This window comes from Drosophila teissieri, chromosome 3L (genome assembly GCF_016746235.2).
Source record: "Drosophila teissieri strain GT53w chromosome 3L, Prin_Dtei_1.1, whole genome shotgun sequence".
NCBI lineage: Eukaryota > Metazoa > Arthropoda > Insecta > Diptera > Drosophilidae > Drosophila > Drosophila teissieri.
Genome location: NC_053031.1, coordinates 3373254 through 3388684, shown reverse-complemented (window position 1 = coordinate 3388684; position 15431 = coordinate 3373254). Strand labels below are relative to the sequence as shown.

The window sequence follows — 15431 nt, the reverse complement described above, 5'->3', positions numbered from 1 at the left end:
CTCATCGTCTTAGGCGAAGCTGCTCCCTGGAGCATATGAAGGAAAATCCTTACGCATGTGTGGGGCTGCGATTTGCTTGTTTGAACAACTTCTTGGCACTTGACAGATCTACAATAATATTTTCGCATTTGCTTAAAAATGCTGAAGAGTTCGTAAGTCCCTTGAGTTGATAGCATAGGTGCTTACCACATTAACTACAATCCAAGTTTTAATTTTACTGATTTAACTTGCTTGTTAATATTTTTGACAGGAATATCTATAAAATGGTATGTTTCAATTTCTAGATTGCTGCTCCCTAAATCTCCAAATTTATTTACTATTCTAAACATATCCCCAATCATCCATAATTTGATCACGTTTGCGGCTGTCATGGATATTTATACTATATTCCATGTAAATCAATTCATCGGCCATTTTTTTTCTACACGCACCGCAAATTTTTGCTGTGGTGGTCGTTGGGGCTTATTGATGTGTAATAAACCCAATTGCATTTGTTTTGAATATATAAATAAATCATAAAAAAGAACAAAGGTTACGCCATTTTTTGTTAGATGATTGTTTTGTTGGACTCGCTTCCGTTTCCGCTTCCTTGCTGCCTTTATTTTGTTTCCGCTCGTTGTCCTTTTTTGTTTTTTTTCTGCCCTACAGAACGTGCGTGGCATACTAATAGGGACTAAATGTCGGGGGTTCGGGAAGAGAATGGGACGAGAAAAATAGATACTAGGCACAGGACTTTCAGCCAGCCCCTGGGCATCGCATACATTTGATTAATCAAACAAAAAGTGTTGAAAATGTTATTTTTCCAGCCTGGCAAATGGCGCATTTGGATTGTTATGTGCCACACTGATTTTTACGATATGCACACACAGGCACACATCACAAAAAGCCACAAATTGATGCCATTTTTGGCTGTCCCAGCCCAAATGTAGCCATAAACTTGTCGAGACTAACATTTACAAAGCATAAAATCTACGCCGAGCCCAAATTTTCTATTTGTTCGATGAACCATAAAATTTGCGATGATTTCCTTGAGTACAAGTCAAAGTGGACGAAAAGTGTCGACGCAATTGCTCATTAGACATGCCAAGTGCACAGTGCGCGTCATAAATCTATGGACCAGTCCGAGCAATTAGTCAAAGTATCATGTGCTGTGGTGTGGGACACAAATTACAGCAGTGGCAAAAGAAAATGCCTCTGGTCTTGCTGGAAAATTATAAAAAAAAGGACGAGGAAAAACTGAAAGGAAATGCTTTCAAACCGCTTTCGTAGCAGCTTCATTAACGCACATGTGTGTGGGTAAGCGGGCTTACACTGAAAAAAACATGTTAATGAACAGTAAATAAATTGCTTTTAAATACAATAAGTGGTCATTGCATAAATCATTTAATTAACTCTGTATTCCTAAGTAAACAAGGTTAAAATGGGCAATCAAACCAGGAATTCCTTTGTATATTTATATAAACTTTAATATAACAACTTTGTTTCCAGTGTAGTGGAGAGTGAGTAGATCGGTAGCTGGGACCATAACGACGACTCGACTGCCAGTTTGTCGTTTAACATTTGGCAAACGTATTAAAACACCCCATCATTGCCTTAATTAAGAGCCATAAAAGCACATTTACTTATTGTTCGACTCTGTCTCGCTCCTCTCGCTTCTCCTCTATCCATCTCTCTCTACGGCTTTTTCCACGTCTCGTAGCACGTCTTTTTGATTATTTATCCCTGGGATCCCTTCGGTATAATGCCCCATGCCACCCAGTACTGTGTGCCACCCACTTTGCCATCCTCTTAGCGTCCATTTGTCGTGCTTAATTCATGGCTAAAGTTGGAATTAAGTGAATTTTACGTTCATTAACGTGCGAGCGTTGTGCTCTACGTGTGTGCGTGAGTGGGTGGAAGTGGCAGTCGATGGAGAAGGGTGCAAGTGGGTGGTTTTGGGAGCCATGTTTTATGGCCCGTGGGTGGAGTGGTTCCGTGTAGTGAGATGGTGCACGAATGGGCGCCATTCCAATGGTGAATGGCGAATGGTAAATGGTGGTGGACTGTTGCCCATGGCGGACTACAGGATAGGCGGATAGGTGGAGGTTAAGCGGGCTTTTTGCGCCTCAGACAGTGTTGATAATTAGCCGAGCGTCTAATGCTGCACTAATAACGTAAATTTGTGGCACAGTTAACGGCGGGGATCGGCAGGGGGGTTGCGACCAAGGTAAAATTGTACGGTCCGAGGTGGCAAATCAATGTCTAGTCAAGCTCGCCACAAAGTTTAACTAAGCACTGTTTTATTACTCCCGCTGGAGAACTGTAAAATATATAACTAATATATGATACATATATTTACAAAGACTCGATTTAGTAAGGAATAATTATGTTTTTACTGCATTTGACTAATATTAAATTAAATGTAGTATTTGTACGTCTATATATATTATTACTAAAAATTAATTAATAAGCTTTTTCAGAAATGTTATGTATAAGTTTTGATCAAACCTAATTTTCTTTAATTAACTTCCTTATAATATTTTAAATTTAAAAAAGCCTGATTAAGTTACAAAGTCACCCAAAGCGAAATGAAATCTATGCTGAAAATGTGCTGTCTTTGCCCCACTTACTCGTATGACTGCAACTAATTGGACTCACCCAACTTTTGAGTACCGAGCATGAGTAACACATGTGGAAAGTTGGCGAGTGTCCTCGAAAACTTTCAAGTCCAGAGCTATCACAACCGACTAACTAGCCACCAAAAATGTTGACCATTCTCCAGCACACACACACACAGGAAGTGGAAATCTTTTGCCGAAAAAGAGTAAAATGTGCCGCAATGCTGCGAATTGCCTGTTAATTAGTCGCACTTAGAAAATAAACTGCAGTAATTAAGAGCAGAGGCAGACAAATAAAAAACGCCAGTGGAAAATTCAACCAGGCAGCCAACGCCCCGAAAAACTAGTTGAAGTTTTTCCGCTTTCCCCGCTTTTCCCCCGTTTCCAAGCCATTTTCCAACCCCCAGTGGAGTGAGCATTTTAATTTCAACGCTAGAATTCTAATTAACAAACAAATCCGGTAGAATACACAGCAGTCGAGAGTAAAAAATCCCCCAAGGAAATTGGGGGGAGGACAAGGAAAAGCAGCAGCGATGACAGCAAAAAAGTATGCTACATAAAAAAGGGGAAAGGAGAAAGGGAGGAGGAGAGAAGGAAAGTCGGTGGAAATTGGGAGGAAAAACGCTGTGAGCCATGATCTCCCAATTTAATATTATAATTGCTACAATTATCATTCTCATGCCATTTACACAGCAATTGCACAAAAACAACCAGCGAAGGAAGTCGACGAAAGGACAGTGAAAAGCGCAAAGGGAGGGTGGAAAGCGGATCCGGATATGTACGCCAAATTGAAGCAATTACCGGGAGTCCCCAGCCGGAAAACTCTATATAAAGCCGAGCCCAGACTCCTCCCACAAACGTGAAGCTCTCTCTCTCGCTTGCGCAGGCGCCAAGTGAACGGAGAAAGGGGAAGTGAGAAAGGGAGAAAGTAGAAAGGGAAAGAGAAAAAGAGAGATGGCTTCTCCCAAAAAAAAAAATATGTCTTAAGGGAAATTCCTCCAATGATGATGATGATTTTTGGAATAAAAAAGCAGCCAAATAGTAAAGAAATGAGTACATTTTTTAAAATTTATGACCAAGCCAAAGGAAAGTTATTTCAAGTGAAAGGGAAAACCATTTTCCGAAGGACATATCTCATTAAGCCCACGGTCGCTATCTAAACCACAAATAGCAACAACAACATTAATTGATTGTACATCGAGGATAATTGTTAAGTTTTTGTGGGGCCCCAGCAATTGATTACAAAATGTTTCTGCAGCTGTTATTATTAAATTAATTTGTCATCAAACAAAAGTCCCCACACACAGAAATCTGCATAAAAGCTCGCTATCCAACGTCGGGCTTACAAAAACATGACACGAAAATAATCACAAATGTTGTTGATAAATCCCCCAGACATGAGCGGGAATTTGTTTGAATACGCTCCACGAAAATCGTGGGGGCTTGGGGGCCGTAGATTAGAAGTTCGTTCGTCATGTAAATGAGTCTTATCGCTTGCAATCGTACTAATTGAATTTAATAAATAGATAAAATATGTGCCATGCTGCTCGAACTGTTGGATGTTGAATGAACTAGAGGCTTACCCTGTAAAACTAATGATTAAATTGTATAGCATTTAAGATATGAAATAGACAACTTTTTGATTGGCTTGGATTGGCTTACATATTTCAGCTTTCCCTACTCTTATCTTTAAATTTGAACTTTGTGAAAGCAATCAGCCACGCTAGAAAGAATATTCAATGTTACGTATGTTTAGGCATATTATTAGTTACAAGTATTTGGTTATAAATATCCTTAGCTTATACCCTAGTTGCTCCACTCATTTCCCTTACAATTATGGGGCATTAAGTGTGACAGTTTTACCCCAGTTGTCCGGAATTTCGACAGCTGGCCACTCAACCACCCACCATATCGTATGTACCAGCACCCAAACCCAACCCCCACCCAAAAAAAAAAATGGGAAACATCCAGAGAAAATAATATGTGGGATCATCAAAAGTACAAAGTACAGTTAAGCAATAATCAATTGCTAAGCAATTGCTGCCATCGTTTTGTTGTTGCGGAGCGATTCGAAGTTGTCACTTGATTCGTTGCTGTCGCTGTTGTAGTTCTAGTCATTGGGTTTTCAACAGAAGTCAACACCAGAAAAGATAAAAGACAACAGCAGCATTGCAATGTGTAATTATCGTTGTCACTAATTAAAGTGGGATGACTAAAAAGGAAAACAGAGGCGAACCACACAATTTCGAGTCTTATCACCAGGGGATTTTCGAGACACAGACTCGACGGAAAGCCAGAGCAGACAACCTGGCGAAGTGTTTAATAAATCCTAATCAGCTGAAATAATTGTTTCATTTTTTTGGTAAGCGATAAGTACGTCGTAACTTATTAACCAGATTGGCTCTTCATAGATGGAAAAGTTTATCAATGTCTAACACTAACATGTTTTTAGAAAGTGTTACTAAAAAGAGTTAGGTACATACATATTTAATGTTAATGTTAAGACAATATAAACATTTTAATTTAAAAAACCTATTCATTTTTTAAAGTCTTTTTGGTACAAATGCGACGAATTAGTTTTAAATTTTTAAGAATATTATTTTTTAACGACACTTTATTGTATGTGTAATTAAATATATATTAAGATTTTTTACTTTAATGCAAAGAAATAATATTATATTTATAATCATAAGTTCTATTGTGATTTCAAATTGAACTTAAGGCGCCAAAAGTTACTAAAATCGATTTGGAAATCGACTAAAAATACCAAACAGCACTTTTGATTATTCGATACATGAGCAGACGAAAATCGATATATCGATACCACCTACGGTTTTTGCATCGCAGTTATTATTATTATTATTTTCCAGCAAAATGCGGAGCCAGCGGTTTCTAATTGTGGCCATTTTGGCCTGTTTTCTGGTGACCATCAAATCCACGCCCCTTAGGTGAGTGCAAACGTTGGAAACTAAGATCTTATTGGAATCATTCCTGGATTTTTGCCAACTAACCAACCAAACTTTATATCTCGGTGATCCGGGATATATATTCAAGTTCAAGGTTGACCTAGTAATCTATTTTGTTTCTAACAACAAACAAAGGCAGCAGCTATGTTAGCAAATTACTCATGGTATCATGTTTCCCATTGCAGCGACATATCGGATTCGGATGAATCGACTTCGGTGGATGAGAAGGCACAGAAACGTCGAGACGATGACAGTGAATTCGTCCACTTTCGGGAGGATGATGAATCCGTGGAGGATTCGTCGAGGGAGCTGTCTGTCCAGGATCACAACTGGGATGTACTGATTTTCACGCAACAATGGCCGGTGACCACATGCTATCATTGGCGCGAGGAGAATCCCGACCAGGAATGCAGTCTGCCCCAAAAGAAGGAGTTTTGGACCATCCACGGCATCTGGCCAACGAAACTGCACCAAATGGGTCCCAATTTCTGCAATAACTCGGCCAACTTTGATCCAGACAAACTTAATCCCATTGAGGATCGACTGGAGACCTTTTGGCCAGATCTCAAGGGAATGGACTCCACGGAGTGGCTTTGGAAACACGAGTGGCAGAAGCACGGAACTTGCGCCATGCTGGTGGAGGAACTGGACAACGAACTGAAGTACTTCGAGCAGGGACTCACTTGGCGTGAGGAGTATATCATGTCACGAGTCCTAGACGCATCTGACATTCACCCCGATTCCAACAACACGGTGGCGGCCATCAATAATGCGATAGTGAAGGCATTGGGCAAGAATCCATCCATCCATTGCATTTACGATGGCAAGAAGAGCATCAGCTATCTTTCGGAGATTCGCATTTGCTTCAGCAAATCCCTGGAGCTCATCGATTGCGATGGTGTCAAGCAGGGCGATGCAGTGCCCGTTGGTGTTCCTGGTGGCACTATCATTACCAACTGCCATATCGGTAGCCTCGTGCATTATCCCAGCCTGGTGCCACCGCTACAAAGGAAAAGCCATTGGAAGTTACCTTTCGTGAACGTCTACAAGTTGCTGCAATTCCTCATGTGGTTCACCTTGTAAACAGGTCGTTGTGTAACCCAACTTAATCTGGAAAGTATTTTGAGGCGCGCCTTAGGAGGACTCATCGTTAACTCCATTATTATTTCATACTTCCACTGATCTGGTGTGCTGGAGATTCGGAGCTTAACAATCATAAACGAAGAAAGAACACTCGTTTTTAAATAGCTGCAAACCTAGTAAATTATAAACAAAAGATGTCATATTTTATATTATATACTTAAAAGGATTTACCAATTTATACAATTTACAGTTTGGTTATCCACCGGTAATTCGATAGAATTATTTAAATTGTACAAAATTGTAAACATCCAACGATGTAAATCAAGCTGTATTTGATTTCACACTTATTAGTTTGTAGGCTCTCTTTTGTTGACTTAAACTTTGTTTTGTTTCTATTCAAAGGTTAAAAGCATATACTCCTATTAAAAGACACTCATTGTGAATTTATTTGATTAATCAAAGTGTATTTCGATTGTAGATATTTTTGAGACTACTAGCTGATGTGAACTTCGTTTTTGACAATTACTTAATTGTTCTATTGAATTTGAGTTTAATCTGCTGCATAAAACTGACCAAGCTGTCCAATCATACTGTATCTCTTACTAGTTGCTAAGATCACATTTGTTTAATTAAAACACATCGAATTGATATTTTGGAATATTGAATTGATATAATTAAATTTAGCATAACAGGTTATTGCATAGATGGATAGCTAAAGACTGTTGTCAACAGATTACTGTAAAGAAATAGTGATGTTCTATTGCTGCTGTGTGGAGTTTCCATTGTAAGTGGCCTTGTCCTTGTCCTTTTCATCCTTCTTTGTATCCTGCAGTCGTCGAATGTTCGAGTCCCCATATTTCGGCGGCTGATAGCCACCGGGTCGCTGTTGGAATTCCTGGGACTTAGAGGAGGAGGCTTGACTGGTATTATGAGCCGGCGGAGTACTTCCCGGTCCCGGTTGATTTTGTGGAGTGGGCCTCTCCGCTGCTCCGCCAGCCTGTGATGTTGAAGCCTCGTCGTATTCGTAGCCTGGAGCTGGTGTAGGTCGTAGGGAGAACATATCCATGTTGCGACGGGCAGCACTAAACCACGAAGGGGTTTTTAATAAAATATGCACAATAAGTGAAGAAGCAGTACTCACGCATCACCCTGGTAAACATCCAGGTTGGCCTGTTGTCCTGGCCACCGGATGTTGGCCATAAGCACGCTCAGTTTCTGAGTGAGCGGTCGGAGGCCCATCTTGTGAATGTAGTCGAAAGCCTTGGCCGCCGGTGTGAGCATAGCCCAAATTACAGTGGCCAGCATGGTCATTAGAGAGCCACCGCTTTGTACCACACGATTCACTTGCTCCTTGGTTAGCACTAGAACCACTGCATTGGGCACTAGGTTTAGCTCTCTCAGGGTCTTGACCTCGTCTTCCGTTTGGAACTCCCTGCGAGGGTAACTGGTAGCCAGAGTAAAATCACGCCCATCGCTCGCCGCCAGCAACTCGCTTCGCACGTAGATACGGACCATGGCCAGCACCTCGCCGGCAGGAAAGGATTTGGTGCGCTGAATGCCACCGGGTAATCGGATCTGCAGCCTCGTCTCGTCCACCGAACTCACAGAGGCATCTGTTGTGATCACATTGGAGGCAGCGGTGGCCGCCACCGAATTGGTCGTGCTGCTGATGTCCGGTGAATTAAAACGTTGTGCTTGCTCCGCCCGATCGGCGGCAATCTGAGCACGTATGCGCTCCCTGGCCGCCAGCTCCTCCTGACGCTCACGTTTTATCTGCTCCTATTGGATAAATAATAAGATGTCAATCATCCATTTGTTCTGTACATTTGTTTAATTTCGAGTTATTTACCTGCATGTTCTTGAGCTCCTGCTCCTTGGTTCTTGCCTGCTGGCTTTGTGCCTCCTTTCCGTCCCGGCGACGCCTCAGCTCGTTTTCCTTCTCCTTACGCTTCTCCTCGTCCACACGCTCCCTTCGCTTTTGCTCCAGAATGTTCCTGACTTCGGCCAACCTTTCCTCGGATTCGGTATTTACTTGGACTTCGGGCGGTAGCTGCGTTGCAACTGGGACAGCAGGTGTCATTAACGGCACAGCCGGTATAAGATTAGTGGTGGCAAAGTTCCGGGCAGCTGCCCCGGATGTGGTAGCTGATGTCTCCACTTTGCTGGCTGCTGCTCTCTTCTCGGCCGCCAAAGCGGCGGGAGAAGCAGCCTCTGACTCTGATCCGGATTTTACATCTAAACTGGAGGTTGATACGGCAGCAGGAATAGAAGCCAAGCTAGCTGCTGCAGGCGAATTTGGAGGATTCGTCTTAGCTTCCTCCACAGTTGCCGAGTTTAAATCTGATGTGGTTTCAGGTTCTGCTAACTTTTCTGGTGCTAAAATATTGAGAATTTCATTGTGAATATCTTGTTCGTTCCGTTTCCGATTGCTAAAATGAACTTTAGACTACCTGTTTGAACCGATTGGGACTCCCCAGTGCTTAAGCTGTTTGACTTATCTGCTCCGGCGAAGCTTCTGACTTTATTGGCCTCCAGTGCATCCGTTGATGAAGAGGCGCTGGCGGCTACCACTGGCTCAGTTCGTTTTCCCGCCAGGATCAGAACCTTATCGATCTTTTCCGTGAGTTCCTCCACGCTGGCCGTAATCCCAGTAGCTATTTCCAGAGGTGTACCCGTTTTGCCAATAAAGAAGAGCGAGGGAATGGGCACGACTTTGTCTGAAAATCAAATAAGATCCATGAGCGATTTTGTATTAGGATTTCTAGCCAGAATGGTACCCACATAACGACATGAACTGTCCGTAGGCGGAGCTGTTTCCCTGGACTTTGATGGCAACAAAGTCGGAGGTTTCCAGCCGGGAGCGCACCCGATTATCATCCACGAACCGCTCCAGTTTGTTGGACATCTCGTCCTGGCCTGAAAATCAGGTGAAATTTCACCAGAATGACGTGGTGAAAATTGGCAAATGCGAAGGAGTTACTAATTACCCTCGATGAAGACCACGAAAACGGCATCCTTGGCCTTGGATTCCGCCACGGCCTCCGCAATGTTGCCCGTGTGCCAGTTCATGTTTCGGATTGGAATTACGACTTGGTTCGGATACGGGTAATTTTGCCTGTTTTTGTTATTCCAGAAATATTTTTCTGCTGACAGCTGACTCCCGGGTATCGATGTATCCATTTATCGATAAGTAGTCTAAAGATATTTTATTAAATGCGAAAACACAATATTTCTCTTTTTTTTTTGTATTCCATTCTTTTAGTATTGCACTTTTTATAATTTATTTTAACAATGTTTTAATTTAAGCCCTGATATCAAAAGGTCGATAACACAATTCGATAAAATCATATTGCCGCCATTTTTTAAATTCATATTTTAAAAATTTATTGTGAATTTTCTAGGAATTCGAACTAGCGAAACCAAAGAATCCATTGAATTAAATAAAACTAATATGTTTAGTTTTAGGGTATACCACACACCATTTTTTGTAATAAAATACATACATAGATTGTATTTGGATGAAATACTCCAATACATATATTATTAATCTCCTAATTTTTGGTATATAAAATATAAGTTTAATCAAGATAGTTTGATTAATAAGATATAAGGGAAAAAAAGAAAAATATCATTGTTAGGCGCACGAGTTTGTATTAATGAATAGAATTTCATTTGCATAAAGTCTTGGATGAGGATCTTATACATATATTCAGGAAATGGGTAGCCGCACATCTATTTAGTGTATATTAGACATGGTACTCTTCTGTGTACTTTGAATGACTCCCAGTGTGATTAGAAGTTTGTCAGCAGGATGCATTGTTTTATCTTAGAATAAACGATGACTAGATTGTCAAATTAGACTCCTGTTCGCTGGAACTACCTGCAATGATAACTTGGGTTAAAGGAAGGCTTCAAGGTAGCCTGAGGCAGAGGTTCCTTGGCAGACCTCGCTAGACCATCGCACTTACCCTCGTCAATGTCGGAATTCATGATGGAACTGGCCGGGGTGACGGAAATCTCGCTGCGCTCTACGTCCGGAAGTCGGGCCACACGCACAATGCACCTCTTGGGCTTTGGTTTCAGCGGGAATGGACGGGAACTCGGAGTATTGGACGACTTGATGCGCTCCAGGTTCACGCGACACTTTCGTACCTGGTACTCCACTTCGCGCTCCACGCTCCGTTCGCCCTGCACATTGAAGTAGGGATGACGCGGGATCTTGACGATCATTTTCTTAGTCTTCGGCGACATGGCTTTGAGTATAAAATCGTTGGTAATTCCCTTTCAATTTCGCAAAAAAGGAATGCAGCAATTCTCGTAGACGCCAGATTGGCAGTGTTGTCAAACGTCGCAGACAACCTCAAACCTCATCGGCACTACACTACACGAAAATATGGAAGGTTTCTGGTCTAATCGAGAGGATATTTCAAAATATGTGTAATTTATAAATACTGCTTGGGAACCAAATACAAATAGAAGGAAGTGACATGTATTTATTTAATATTAAAAAGTTCTCATTTATTAATTCAAAATTTTTTGTTTCATAGCTGCATCTATTGCGTAGTAGCGATATATAACAAGGGTCGAACTATCGATAGTTCGCTATCGCCTTGCATTGTTTTTGTGTGTCATTGCAAATTTTTCGTTTTCATAAATATACGAAAACCAAACTATTCGTTTTTGGAAAACATCAAGCGAACGATATGAGTGAAGTACAGACTCTGATGGATATGGGCTTCCCTCGGGAACGTGTGTACGTATCCATGGCCATGGCCAACTAGTCACCGGCAAAATAACATACACTGCACCAATTTAATTGGATTTAATCTTGAAATGTATTTAACAGGGAGTATGCACTGGAGGTGACCAGTAACAAAGGAGTAGAACCGGCAATGGAGTGGCTACTGGCTCACGTGGATGATCCAATACCATCCCGGCAAGGTGCCGGGGAATCCCCTGGAGCTCAACCAGCTGCGGCTGTGGATTCCTCAGCCGGAGCTGCTTCCAGTAGCACCAGTGGCGCCGGTGAAACTTCTGCTCCGGTAGCCAAGTCCCTGAAATGCGATGAATGCGGCAAAGTTCTTCGAGATCACACCGAAGTGGAGTACCATGCCGCCAAAACCGGTCACAGCAAATTTTCCGAATCGGAGGAGGAGAAGAAGGCGCTCACCGAGGAGGAGAAGAAGGCCCAGCTGGCCCTCATCGAGGAGAAGCTCAAGCAGAAGCGCATCGAACGCGAGGAGCGCGAAAAAACCGAAGCACTGCAGCGGGAGAAGAATCGCATCAAGTCCGGCAAGGACATGACAGAGGCCAAGCGACGCATGGAGGAGCTGGAAATGAAGAAGATCGTTGAGCAGCGCAAGCGCGAAAAGGACGAGGAGAAGGCGGCCCGCGATCGGGTGAGGGCTCAAATCGAGGCGGACAAGGCAGCACGGAAGGCTAGGTAAGGATAGGCCCCATCCTTACACATCATATTTGATTATATTTCATGCCCCGCAGAGAACAAAAGGAATTGGGTAACGCAGAGCCAGCTCCATCCGTGAGCTCCACCACAGTCTCGTCGCCACCCGCTGGTGTGAAATCTCCGCCGCGAGACTACACCGAAACCCGCATCCAGGTGCGCCTGCAGGACGGCTCAACGCTCCAGGAAACATTCAACGTCAAGGAACAGCTGTCCGCCGTACGTGTGTTCATCCAGATGAAGACCGGCATCGAGTCGCCCTTCTCCCTGATGACCACTTTTCCGCGCAAACTGTTCGCCGAAGACGACTATGAGAAGCCGCTGGAAGTGCTCGGTTTGGTTCCATCCGCCGTCATCACCATGACCAAGTCGCCCGCATAAAACCGTCCTTCAAACTGGGATTTGGAAATCTGGGAATCTCTCCCACAAACTACACAAAATGTCTAGAACCTAAATATAAAAGAAACGCGGCGCGATATTCCCCACAAAAAAAGAAAATAAACATTTAATGTACGATTTTATATATATATATTAAACACAAAAACTAAAAATACGTAGTTTTAGTGGATCTTTGAATTACTATAGAAAATCGATTCTAAAACTTCCCAATAAGTTAGTTTCATATAGGTGCCATAAATTTATCATTCATAATTTCCTTTTTAAAAGGTAGCGCTTTTTGTATTTTTCTTAAATTACAATATGATTCCATTTTTAAAGCTAATGATTGGTACTGAAGTCCCTACATGAAGGGCTGCACAAAGCTTTTGATCTTTTTGACGCTTCGTTCGGCGGGTCGAATGTTAAGGTGCTGCCCGAATATGGTGAACTCCATGTTGCCCACTTTCAGGCCAAAGACGCACTCGCTCTTGGGAATCGAGCGCAGCCGATGGTCCTTGCCGAGTAGCTTCAGTACGTTCTTGGTGTCCATGACACAGATTCCAGCTAAACCCTCCAGCGTGGAGCACTTGGACTGCAGCACCTTCAGTTTGGCACCGTGCAAGTCCAGTTTCACCAACTTCCTGCTGAACTCCTCGTAGCGAGCATCGTGCACCTGTGGCACCTGGTCACCTTCCCTTAGCTCCAGATGCTCGCGCACATAGCCCTTCCAGAGGTGATGAAGTGGGAGTGCCTCCTCGTACTTCATCTGCTTGGTCGGAAGCGTATTCAGGCCCAGTGCCGCATATTCTCGGCGATTCAGTGTACTGGATTTGTGGGCGCGACGTTTTCGGGAGAGCTGCTTCTTGATCTTGGTGCCTTCCAGCATGGTGATGTGGTCCGGAATAATGTTCACATTGCAGCGCTGGTGCGGAATGACCAGGTCTGTGATGAATTCCTTTAAATCGCTCGTCGCGTGGTCCATTTCCTTGTTATTTCGCTTTTGTTTATTTGGCGAACAGCCGACGATGTATCGATATGCGCGAAACTCTATCGATGGGAGAAATAGAGATGTATTTTAAAATAATAATTCTAACGCACAACTGTTATGTGAATTTTGTAGGAAAAAAACGAAGCAATTATTATTGCTTCTTTTATTTAAAACTGTACGTGTCTGCAATATTTTATATACAATTGGGCTATTTAAAAGTAACGTACTTTCGCGGGAAACTGGCGCTGCCATCCTGCTTTCTAATGCGGCGTAATCGATAAGTAAATTAATATACCAAAAATTCTAAAGGGATGGAGAAGAATGTTGTGTGGGCACACTAAAAACATCGATTAAGAAGTCCAGAATTGTAATACGAGTAAGAAATATCGGACCAATCGATGTTTCTATCGGCATGCGTCCAGCTCTACCAACGCCGAACATATGTTTCAAGTCTCTCTCAACTTTCGAACGCAGCGGAACGTCGAGCGCATGAAATCGGAATTATCGCTGGAACAAACGTCGCCGCGTGTGATCGAAAATTCAAGTTAAGCACAGTCGTAGGGAAGCTGCGAGGTAATCAAACGCCAACCGACGACCGCCATCCGCTCCTCCTCTTAGCCAAGCTCCGCGGCCGTGTGATAACAAAGATAATGCAATAAAGGGCAAGCATAAGAAAAAGCTGCGAGAGAGCCAAGAAACGTGACCCAGGCAAAATTTTGTTTGTTTGTCTGGCTCTGAATATACATGTACATAGTATAAACGTGCGTGAGATTGTGTATGCGCGTGTGTGTGAGCAGCCGTCGCGTTAGTAGTAGTAACACGCCAAACAACAACAAGAAATTCATCTCGCGTTTTTTACAATAATAATTAAACAAAATTACAAAATTGTTTTCCTCTCGTTCGCTCGCTCGCTCTCTCTCACTCTCACACACACGCACGAATATTACCCCCGGCGCGTTGTTCTTCCGTCTCGCTCCCACAAAGGCGGAAGAGTTAAACAAAAAAGAAAAAAAAAGTAGAAAAGAAATTATAAACGAAAAACTGCCACCGCCGCTGCTCAATAATTTGTGCATTTTTTAAGGTAATTCAATGTGAAATGTCATGTTTGCATAGCTTAGGTTTAATTAGTCCGGAAAAAGTTAAGCGAAACCCTGGGAAATATTACTTGTCCCCGGGCAAATTTCCTTTTGTCCCGTTGCTTTTCGATTTTCATGCGAGCGTTTGTTGAATTCGTTTGTTTGTTTGCTTGCTTTCGACTTGGGGGTGGTCGTCATTGTTTGGTTTTCAACATTTGTAAATTAGCATGAAAAGTCTGATTTTAAGTGATTTTTGTGTCTTTTGAGCGGCTTTTTGCGCAGGCAGCGCAGTCCCAAAATCACTCAGAATCGCACTCACATGCGCACACACTTACAACTGTAATACACGGACGCGCCCCGGTCGCGACAGCTAACGGCACTTTTCATGTCCTCTCGCGCTCTCTCTCAGTCTCTCTCCTTTTCGCTTATTTTTTTTATGTTTCGTGTGCAGCTTCCTTTGCCACCAAAAATTTGAAGAGCAAACAAAAGTAATGTAAAGTACAGTGAACAATCGAAAAAGCGGATTTCGTAAAAGCATGTAACCGTAACGATGCATATTTTAAATAAACACGATAAAAGCGATTTTACTCATATATGGAGTCTCTAAAATAGCTGTTAAATAATAAATCTGATTTTAAGTTCGAGTATATAATTGCATCTAAATAAGTGCCTATATGAGACTAGGAGTCAAATCAGAAGGAATCCATCATAAATTTTTCCGTAATGAGACTGTAAATGAGTATTGTAAATTCCCTTAGCAACGTTTAAATTATTTGAAATGTTACATTCCACAAAAACAGCATGCAAAATAATAATGGTTTCTTTCTCCTCTCCACTCTGCAGTTTCTTCACAATGTCCTCGAATCTAATTTAAATAAGTAA

The 15431-nt window shown here is 42.4% G+C and overlaps 5 protein-coding genes across 5 annotated transcripts; 2 read left to right on the top strand and 3 right to left on the bottom strand.

Moving 5' to 3' along the window:
* Positions 1 to 5408: 5408 nt before the first annotated feature.
* LOC122615578 (ribonuclease Oy) lies at positions 5409 to 7306 on the top strand. Its single transcript, XM_043790576.1, has 2 exons — positions 5409 to 5545; positions 5749 to 7306. The coding sequence occupies exons 1-2, from the start codon at positions 5472 to 5474 to the stop codon at positions 6644 to 6646; spliced, it is 972 nt and encodes a 323-aa protein (XP_043646511.1). The 5' UTR covers positions 5409 to 5471; the 3' UTR covers positions 6647 to 7306.
* LOC122615577 (UBX domain-containing protein 4) lies at positions 7291 to 9806 on the bottom strand. The gene is made up of 6 exons (XM_043790575.1): positions 9634 to 9806; positions 9428 to 9562; positions 9097 to 9363; positions 8496 to 9022; positions 7788 to 8425; positions 7291 to 7728 (listed from the first exon to the last, which is right to left on the bottom strand). The coding sequence occupies exons 1-6, from the start codon at positions 9713 to 9715 to the stop codon at positions 7404 to 7406; spliced, it is 1974 nt and encodes a 657-aa protein (XP_043646510.1). The 5' UTR covers positions 9716 to 9806; the 3' UTR covers positions 7291 to 7403.
* Positions 9807 to 10277: 471 nt separating this feature from the next.
* LOC122616480 lies at positions 10278 to 11066 on the bottom strand. The gene is made up of 2 exons (XM_043791943.1): positions 10615 to 11066; positions 10278 to 10526 (listed from the first exon to the last, which is right to left on the bottom strand). The coding sequence occupies exons 1-2, from the start codon at positions 10895 to 10897 to the stop codon at positions 10489 to 10491; spliced, it is 321 nt and encodes a 106-aa protein (XP_043647878.1). The 5' UTR covers positions 10898 to 11066; the 3' UTR covers positions 10278 to 10488.
* Positions 11067 to 11234: 168 nt separating this feature from the next.
* LOC122616479 (UBX domain-containing protein 1) lies at positions 11235 to 12658 on the top strand. Its single transcript, XM_043791942.1, has 3 exons — positions 11235 to 11399; positions 11493 to 12089; positions 12146 to 12658. Exons 1-3 carry the CDS (start codon positions 11350 to 11352, stop codon positions 12486 to 12488), a joined length of 990 nt encoding a protein of 329 aa, XP_043647877.1. The 5' UTR covers positions 11235 to 11349; the 3' UTR covers positions 12489 to 12658.
* An 87-nt stretch (positions 12659 to 12745) lies between these two features.
* On the bottom strand, positions 12746 to 13528 carry LOC122617472 (ribonuclease P protein subunit p29). The gene has a single exon (XM_043793344.1). It carries the CDS (start codon positions 13465 to 13467, stop codon positions 12847 to 12849), a length of 621 nt encoding a protein of 206 aa, XP_043649279.1. The 5' UTR covers positions 13468 to 13528; the 3' UTR covers positions 12746 to 12846.
* Between the last annotated feature and the right edge of the window lie 1903 nt (positions 13529 to 15431).

Excerpts from the sequence above, each read along its gene's own strand:
- LOC122615578 (XM_043790576.1), top strand. The coding sequence starts at position 5,472 with ATGCGGAGCCAGCGGTTTCTAATTGTGGCCATTTTGGCCTGTTTTCTG. Across the intron at positions 5,546-5,748 it reads ATCAAATCCACGCCCCTTAG|CGACATATCGGATTCGGATG; the intron begins GTGAGTGCAAAC and ends TTCCCATTGCAG.
- LOC122615577 (XM_043790575.1), bottom strand. The coding sequence starts at position 9,715 with ATGAACTGGCACACGGGCAACATTGCGGAGGCCGTGGCGGAATCCAAG. Across the intron at positions 8,426-8,495 it reads AGGAGCTCAAGAACATGCAG|GAGCAGATAAAACGTGAGCG; the intron begins GTAAATAACTCG and ends TTTATCCAATAG. Across the intron at positions 7,729-7,787 it reads GATGTTTACCAGGGTGATGC|TGCTGCCCGTCGCAACATGG; the intron begins GTGAGTACTGCT and ends TTCGTGGTTTAG.
- LOC122616480 (XM_043791943.1), bottom strand. The coding sequence starts at position 10,897 with ATGTCGCCGAAGACTAAGAAAATGATCGTCAAGATCCCGCGTCATCCC. Across the intron at positions 10,527-10,614 it reads GAATTCCGACATTGACGAGG|GTAGTTCCAGCGAACAGGAG; the intron begins GTAAGTGCGATG and ends TTATCATTGCAG.
- LOC122616479 (XM_043791942.1), top strand. The coding sequence starts at position 11,350 with ATGAGTGAAGTACAGACTCTGATGGATATGGGCTTCCCTCGGGAACGT. Across the intron at positions 11,400-11,492 it reads GGCTTCCCTCGGGAACGTGT|GGAGTATGCACTGGAGGTGA; the intron begins GTACGTATCCAT and ends TGTATTTAACAG. Across the intron at positions 12,090-12,145 it reads AAGGCAGCACGGAAGGCTAG|AGAACAAAAGGAATTGGGTA; the intron begins GTAAGGATAGGC and ends CATGCCCCGCAG.
- LOC122617472 (XM_043793344.1), bottom strand. The coding sequence starts at position 13,467 with ATGGACCACGCGACGAGCGATTTAAAGGAATTCATCACAGACCTGGTC.